General features: G+C 25.6%; 1 protein-coding gene, 1 long non-coding RNA gene and 1 pseudogene across 2 annotated transcripts; 1 reads left to right on the top strand and 2 right to left on the bottom strand.

Moving 5' to 3' along the window:
* Positions 1-759: 759 nt before the first annotated feature.
* Positions 760-2,064, bottom strand: LOC112599937 (annotated as a pseudogene).
* Positions 2,065-3,495: 1,431 nt separating this feature from the next.
* On the top strand, positions 3,496-7,669 carry LOC112599931 (glutamyl-tRNA(Gln) amidotransferase subunit B, mitochondrial). The gene is made up of 10 exons (XM_025347063.1): positions 3,496-3,656; positions 3,817-3,961; positions 4,032-4,145; positions 4,534-4,706; positions 5,168-5,316; positions 6,253-6,485; positions 6,551-6,709; positions 6,996-7,132; positions 7,224-7,347; positions 7,433-7,669. Exons 1-10 carry the CDS (start codon positions 3,559-3,561, stop codon positions 7,649-7,651), a joined length of 1,551 nt encoding a protein of 516 aa, XP_025202848.1. The 5' UTR covers positions 3,496-3,558; the 3' UTR covers positions 7,652-7,669.
* LOC112599932 lies at positions 6,024-8,432 on the bottom strand. Its single transcript, XR_003114977.1, has 3 exons — positions 8,247-8,432; positions 6,832-6,934; positions 6,024-6,165 (listed from the first exon to the last, which is right to left on the bottom strand). It is a non-coding gene; the product is annotated as an uncharacterized LOC112599932 (long non-coding RNA).
* Positions 8,433-8,805: the final 373 nt, after the last annotated feature.

The following is an 8,805-nucleotide window of genomic DNA, read 5'->3' as shown; positions in this document are numbered from 1 at the left end:
CCCAAATTCTTCTATCATTATTTTCTTTAGAAATTTATTTTCCTTGATCGTTAAAAATAATGGATGTAATCATCATGTTGATGGTGTTGGGATTGTCTTGTTAGCAGCTATAGATGATGATGGTAAAAAGAACATATTATGCCATAAATATTGAGATATCCTGGTAAGTACTAGGTACCTAACTATATCTTTATTTGATTTTAGATTCACAGTAACATTTGAAGAAGCCCAGAAAGAGTCTGGAGAAAATTCAATTCAAAATGTTTTCTTGTATTTGATTTTAATCTAAATTAAAATGTATTTCAGCAAGTATACTTTGTAACATAAAAGTAGGTAGATGTATATAACATAGTAGTTTCCAGCAATACGTAACTGAACGGCATACTGTGTCCTTCATACATACGAGTAGTAGTTAAAGGATGTGGAAATGTAGAAATCAAATATTGTAAGACACATAAAGGGCATAACAATGAAGTAAAATATCTTCCCATTCCTAAAAAAGTACAAGAAACAATTGCTGATAAATAGTGTCTTCTATTAGTATATTAAATAATACATTTAACATATTAACTATATTATTTATCCAGACAAAGTAAAAAGTAGAGTACTATTTCATTAAATAAAAATCGTGATCCAGTCAATAAAAATGTTGAAAAGCAGTTAAGATTTTTTTCAACAAAGAAACTTAATTATATTATTATTCATTTTAAATTTAATATTCATGTTATAATTAATAATTATATATTAATGTGATGGCATTTTGTTAATAAATAGTTACTTTTTGAATTTTTTTTCTAATTATTAATTAGTAGAGTGAAAACTCTTAACATTGTTGTTAGTGCAACAAGGTTGGCCATATACCGAAAAACAATCTGGGCCTTTTCTGGTAAGCCAAAAACTAAATCACCAGTTAAATTACAAGCATTATTTAAATAATAATACTTCAACAAAAACTAGATTTTATAACAATGTAGTTTCTATACAGGTACAATATAATTTACCTAGACATATAAGTGAAGAATCTGGGTAATAATATTCCATTATTTTGAGCATGGTCTTTAATTTCTTGAAATTCCATTTCAATTTGATGTGCAAGTGATAAAGCTAAAACTGCATACATTTTTAAGCACATCTTTGCCTCTCTATCCTGTTCTATATAACGTGAGTAGCCCATTTTCTTTATGTTTTTTTTTTGTAAACTCTAAAATTAAATTTATATTTCATAAATACATCAAGTGAGAACACGAAAATAAATTTATGCAATATGGAATTTCAGAAAAGGTTTTAAATTTTATACCTACACATAATGGAACCAGCACGAATACACGTGTGCTTCTGGATACGTGTCAACAAAAACTTGGCGTAGGGCAGTCTCAAAGTCGATCATTATAGAGACTGGTCTGACCTCTGGATATTTCATTTTGAATCTCTCCAATACTTTTCTGTATGATGCTTCAGTTTTGGCCTCCATTAGCACATAACATACGGGTATGGACTAAAAACACATTGAAATTGACATTACGATTCATTTTTAATATTTAATGCAAAATAACTATTTAATCTTACGTGATTTTGTAGGATCAAGTGAATAATAAACAATTGTCGACATTGAGGCGTTGATGGAACTACTTTAAACGTTCCATCAGCATGTAATTCTGTGGCACCTTGGTTAGCTACAGCACTAATAAGATCATTGCAACAAAACATTACGCTGTACTTGCCATCTCTGTCAACCATCTACTCTTGATAAAATGTAGAATTATTACATTGATATCTATAAATGGAAATACTTAAATTACTATAGTGAGTAATTTTATAATTAATCAATTTTAATCTTACTTGTCAGCATTCAAATCTAAATGTTCGCCCAACTCTTGCAATGTATGTGATAATTCTGGACAAACAATTCTTCTAGACTGTCGCATGGAAAACTGCTGTTGGCCAACTATAATTTAAACCAGCTTCTGGATCTCTATCAGGTTTATTATAATATATTATAATACGTAACATGACTTGATGAAGTGGAAACCCGGCATTTTTAAATCCCGGAGTAACAATGTTCATAGTAATATCAAAATATTTCATATTTAGTACCCGGTGGCGGATCCAAGGGGGGATGGGGTGTAATAGGGTAAATATCCCCTTGAGTTTATTATATAAAAATGTATTACATTGCGACTTGTGAAAAACACTGGTTATATTCAGCGTTACGCATCGTTATAATACAAAAATATAACGAAAATAATGTACCGAATACCTAAAAGAATTACAATAAACTATGAATTATCGATAAAACAATGATGATCAAAATGAAATGAACATAGCTTTCGGTTAGGAAAAATATCAGATTCATTATATTTACAAGCTTCCAACCGTTTTAATCTAATTACTGGATCTTTAGGAAATCTAAATATATTTGAAGACATTTATTTCTTTAGAAATATTCATTAAATGTTTATGCCACTATAAATAAATATTAATTATCTAATGTCTTACACATGCAGAGTTAATCCGGAATTTAATTTAACTGATTTTAAGCAAAAAACACACGCATTAAAGTTACTCATGAATTCATGATTAAAAAAGGAAATTATTTATTCAATAAATAAATAAAAAATAATATGGGTACAGAATAATTTGTTAAGTAAGTACTCAAGTAAAATTTAAGACAGAATTTTTTTTCTACAAAGGTTCTAGATTCACTATTATGAATTATCATAGCCAATAGGATTGTTATATACTCTTTCGGTTAAGGCCAAAAGGTATATGTATGTTGTAAAAGAGTTCGTTCACTTACGGGTTATATTCAAAACACTACACAAAATCTGTTTAACTTTAAGAAATTATTTTATTAATAATTTTATTATAAGAATATTTTAACAACACAGTATTATGCGAATCGGCTACTTATTCACGACTAACTCTTGCTTATTCTACGTTCTTGTTTTGGCGACGCAGTCGCTTGCAAAAAAAATACACATATTGCTTACACTACTATATTATTGTATAATATGCTTATATGCTTACTAATCTAAAGTGTGTATGCAAGGGTTCCTAACGGGATAATAATTATAAATTTTGCTACCGGTGTCTATGACATATTACAATGTGGGCCGCGGCTCGCGGGTTGATGAAATGCTGATTGGCGATTGCTGACCCCTTAGATCATATTATTTAGGTTAGTTATCACTATGATAAACATGCGACGAGTAACTTTACGCATGCGCACATAAAGGACCTCATCAAGAGACTCGTCGCTGATATCGGCAACAACTTTTCGTTTGGATACAATACACCGTGGCTCCATCCATAGTATAATATGATCTAAGATCCATAAACTAGTTATATAAGTTGATAACATTATCAATATACAGATAAGTGATAACGCTAAAATTCACCGCTTTATATTACTTTAAAAATTTAAAAATTAAAAACTATTTATTAATTCAATATTTTAAATGTAATTATTTTTTTTTTATGATACTTATAATAATTTAACATTGATAAGTAATAATAAATGATACAATAAATAACTAAGAATCGTATTAAAATAATAAAATGTATGTCAGAAAATTATCGATGAAACATACTTTACAACAAGTTATAAATCATCTTAAGCTTTCAAGATATAAGAGCACAAAAACTTTTGATAAACAGTAATATTTCATATTTTAGTTCTTTATCTTATAAATCATTATTTTAGTAAACAATAAAAATATTATTTGTTTATTTTTAATTTTTTACCAATATATTTATTTGGAAAAAAATTGAAAACTAATTTCCTACATATCTTTTAAAACAGTTTATATTTTGCAGTAAATGGAAAAGTGTTGTTGGATTGGAAATACATGCTCAAATTTCAAGTGAATCAAAATTGTTTAGTGCAGCCGGCACTAAATTTGATGCAGTGGTAAATTCTCAAGTGGCATTGTTTGATGCTGCAATTCCAGGAACACTTCCCGTAAGGTTTAGTTTAATTATAAATAACTTAAATAAATGTATGATAAAATATAAATATAAATTGTTTGCAGAGAATTAATGAAAAGTGTGTTGAAGCAGCCATATTAACTGCCTTAGTATTAGGATGTAATCTAAATACAGTATCATCATTTGATCGCAAACACTACTTTTATGCAGATATGCCGGTAAAATTATACCTTTTTTACATATTTATTCAAGCATTTTTTTGATCAAAAATCTCTATTATAGTATTGAATTTATGCACAGCTAAACTTATTGTAAAGGATATGTTTTGTTAGAGAAATAGTTTAATGATATTTAGTATTAATTAAAATATGTGATATTTGGTGCTAAATAACATTTAATTTAACTTAAAATGTTAATTACTTAATAAAATACAAAATTATTTGGAATTTATGTTATTCAGGTGTTAAACTGACATAATGTATGAATTTAACTCTGATAAAACGTTTATTTTAATTGCTTCTCTAAGTATAATGTCTAAGTTCTATATAATTCATATTTCTTTAAAACAATTATATTTTAATTACTTATCATTTTTAATATTTTTAGGCAGGTTACCAAATAACTCAACAATTTCATCCATTAGCAGAAAACGGACAAATTAGTTTTCATGTTATAGATCAAAATATAAATAAAATTCCTTACTGTAAAACTTCTTTAATTAAACAAATACAGTTAGAACAGGACAGCGGCCGCACAATTTATGATGATTTTTCTAAGAAGTAATTTCTTTTATTATAATTTTTAATTACATTTTAGGAAATTCATACTATTTCTGTAATTTAAATTCTTTAAGCTAGCTATTTATTTTAAAATTAATCAAATTATGCGAATTAAATCTTTATTATTAAATATTTTAGTTACTTTAATAGTGTATTTTGTAGACCAAAGCATTGAGTCATAATCATTTTTTTCTTTGTTTCAAATTAGTAATAGTAATGAAATATATTATATTGTAATAACTTAATCTAAAATTTTTAGTTTAAAATATAACATGGTGACTGCACATCACTACTTCAGTAATGATTGTCAATTTGAATGTTTTTTTTTTTTTTAATTTTGCATATTTTTTTAGTAAAAAATATATTAATTAAATTTAATTTAAAATGTTTTCAAATAAAAACATTTCATCCTGTTACATTTTATATTAATTTACTTTTAAAAAGCTTAAATGTATTTTTAGTACACTTGTAGATTTAAATCGTGCTGGAACAGGGTTGATGGAGCTTGTGTTTGAACCTGATTTGTGCAATGGTCTTGAAGCTTCTGCTTTAGTCAAAGAATTATTACTGATATTTGAACGTATCAAAACGTGTTCTGGTCAAATGGAAGGTAACTAGTATAATTTTTAAATTATTTCTTACATTTTTATATGTATTATAGTCTTGTAGAATTTAAATCTTTATAAGAAACTATAAAATATATATTTATGTTAAAATTTATCAAAAATAGGAATTTTCAGTAGATAATTTAATAAATTACTTTTGTTTTAAGAAAACCATGACTCTTTATTTTTATATAAATTAAGTAAATAACAAAAAAAAAAAATGTTGAAAATGTATAAACAAAATAAAAATAGTTATTAATTTGTTTCACAAAATATTCTTTAATGAAAAATATTTATCAAAATACATTTGCAAAAATAAAAATGACATAAATACTTCCATAGTTTAATATTTTAAAAATTCTAAGTCAAAATTTTTTTAATATGTAATATTTATAAATTATAATAATTAGTATGTATAGATGTTCTATTTTATTAATAAAATATTACCTAAATAATTATATTAGTAAAATACAATTAATTAGAGAAATATGCAAATGCATAAAATGCATTGCATAGTATAGCCCCCATGGCTAAGTATTGCAATAAATTAATATTATTAATGAAATACATTTATTAGTATCCCTGTGGTAAATAAATTATAGGTACATAATAATAATTTAATTAAAATTATTAAAATGAAAAGTAAAACAACTTTTTTTTTTACTATGATTTTTTATGGTATTGTTTCAAATATTATTCCTATTAAAAACAATCCACGAAGAAACCAAATGCTTTTATAAAAGATTCCACAGCCATATTTCTTCTTACTCAAACCCTTTAATTAAAAACTTTTCCACCTTCATGATTTCAGGTAGCTTAGCTCTAGTTGCTTAAAACACAAATAGTGTAGAGATCTATTAAAAAAAAAAAAAGAATTTTATAATTGTACTTTTTATTTTAATATTTATTATTGTATTAATGTTGTATTCTGTATTAAATAGAGGGTGCTTTAAGAGTTGATGCAAATGTTTCAATTACTGATAGTGATCAACTAGGCACACGGACTGAAATAAAAAATCTGGGAAGTATACGAGCAATACAGTTAGCAGTTGATTATGAAATTTTTCGTCAATTAAACCTAATAAAAGAAGGTAAAGAAGTAGTGAACGAAACAAGAGGATGGGATTCTATTAATAATAAAACTATATCAATGAGGGATAAAGAAGTTTTACAAGTAATTTAGAATTAAATTATACTATTTTATTTAATAATAAAACAATTAAACTTTACTCTTTATAGGATTATCGGTTTATGCCAGAACCAAACTTATTACCACTTAATTTAAATATGTTTGATATTAACAAATTACAAAAAAATATACCTGAATTACCAACTGTAACTCGTAATAATTTAATGAGTAAATATGGTTTAAATATAAGGAAAACTACAACATTAATGGTAATTATATTTAAAACATGTTTAAAAATTATACTTTGTCCAGCAAAAGATTATACTACCCCTCTACGAGAATCTGTTTGTTTTGCACATCTTCGCACATCATCCAGCAATAGCATACTTACCTAGAACACAGGCTGTAACTAGTCTAGTTGTTTAGAAGGGAAAATAAGGTCTTGGAAATAGCTCTGTTGTCAGTTTCATGTACATATTTGGTGTATTCTCTTGCTGGAAAAAGTATAAGTCTTATGTTATTTATAATTTTTACATTAAGTTCAATTTTTTGTAGAATGAACCCGTTTTATTATCAATGTTTATTGATATAATGAATAATGATACATTTAGAAACCCATCAAGGGTTTGGAATGTATTAACCATTGAATTTTTGACTGAATTAAATAAAAGATGTATCAAACCTAAGAAAAGGTGTGTTATACTGTTTTAAATATTTTTCTCAGTAAAATAAAAACTTTAATAACATACAAAATATTAATTTTAAATGGTTTTTTATTTAAAGTGAAATTCCATCTTCTGTCATTGGTGAAATTGTGGATTTACTAGATAATAAAACTGTGAATTTGGTTCATGCAAGAAAAGTTATTTCTAAAATATTTGATGAAAAAAATAAATCTCCATCACAAGTAAGTTTATATTTTTAATGTTATTAATGAAAAAAATAAGCACAGTTTTACTTAAAATTTTAATTCCAATCACTTTGATTTTTAGATTGTTATGGAAAATAACTGGGAACAAATTTCTGATATAGAAGAAATAGAAAAATTATGTAAAGAAGTTATGCTTGAGAATCCAAAGGCTGTTAAAGATTATCGTAGAGGAAAACAACAAGCCATAAAATTTTTAATAAGTCATATTGCAAAAAAAACAAATGACCGTGTAAATTTAGCTCTTGTTTCAAAAAAATTAGAAGAATTCTTAGTAAAATGATTAGTTTGTTTTTAATATATTTTATTATTGTTTTGTATATATTAAATTTATAGTCTGAAATTTGTTTGAATACTCATTAAGAACAATAAATTCAATCAGGGAGTGAATTTTATTTTATTTGCATTTAAATTTTATAAGTTTTACATAATCAAAGTTATCATCATCATTGTGTGTCACTTTTGCTACCTATTTGTTCAAATAACTGAGTTATTACTAGATACTATCCCTTATGGCTTATACCTTAATTTAGGTATATTACTGCTGTTCTGTCCATAGACATATAGGTGCGTATTTTATATTAGAAAAAATTATTGACTGTGTTGCATATACACTACAAATTCTGATAAACAAGTTGTTCGTTTTTGAGTATTATGATCTAAGAGTAGTGATTTATTACAGAACCATCATTGAATCATTTTTTTAGAACTCATTGTGATTCATTTACATAAAAGCACTTAATGCATTTGAATTAAAATATCTGTGGTGATAAATAAATAAAATTAATTTTATGTAAAGCTAAGTTAGGTAGGTTAACCTACAAATATCAATAAATAAACTTAAAAAAATAAAAAAATGAATTTAATATTAACCTTACCTTTCTAATTTGTGGTTATTAATGCTGTAATTAAATATTTCAGACTCTTGTAAGAAAATATTTTAGATGCCTATATAAGTATAATGTAGAGCGTCGGTGTGAATAAGGTGTAATTTTTCCTATAGTCTGTAGGTATTTAATACATAACTTAACATTAATTAATACTGACTGGTTAACGTTGTTATAATCAAAATAATATTAATACAGTGATACTTCCACTAACGGACATTTTATTAGGAAATTTTTAAAATAATGGTAATCCTTAATAATTATTTGAAAATAATACGTATTCACAATATTCACATACGTATGCACTCTCGTAATAATGTAATTACGATAACAAACTCGTTATGGGACGATACGATTACGACAAATTCGGTTATCGGTGAAGCGGTTATGTGTTAATGCGTTATGACAAAAGTATGTCAGTTAGTGACGGTTTTCGACGCGATGACTACGTTAATTGTTAATTATAAACAAAGCTCACCGATTTTTTCAAACAAAAATAATTTAAAAATACATGTACATGATTTTGATTTTGATTGTAAAAATATACTTT

Source organism: Melanaphis sacchari, unplaced genomic scaffold (genome assembly GCF_002803265.2).
Source record: "Melanaphis sacchari strain LSU unplaced genomic scaffold, SCAv2.0 Contig56_pilon_pilon, whole genome shotgun sequence".
NCBI classification, from domain to species: domain Eukaryota; kingdom Metazoa; phylum Arthropoda; class Insecta; order Hemiptera; family Aphididae; genus Melanaphis; species Melanaphis sacchari.
The sequence above is the reverse complement of the archived record's forward strand: the minus strand, read 5'-3'. Positions and strand labels throughout refer to the sequence as shown.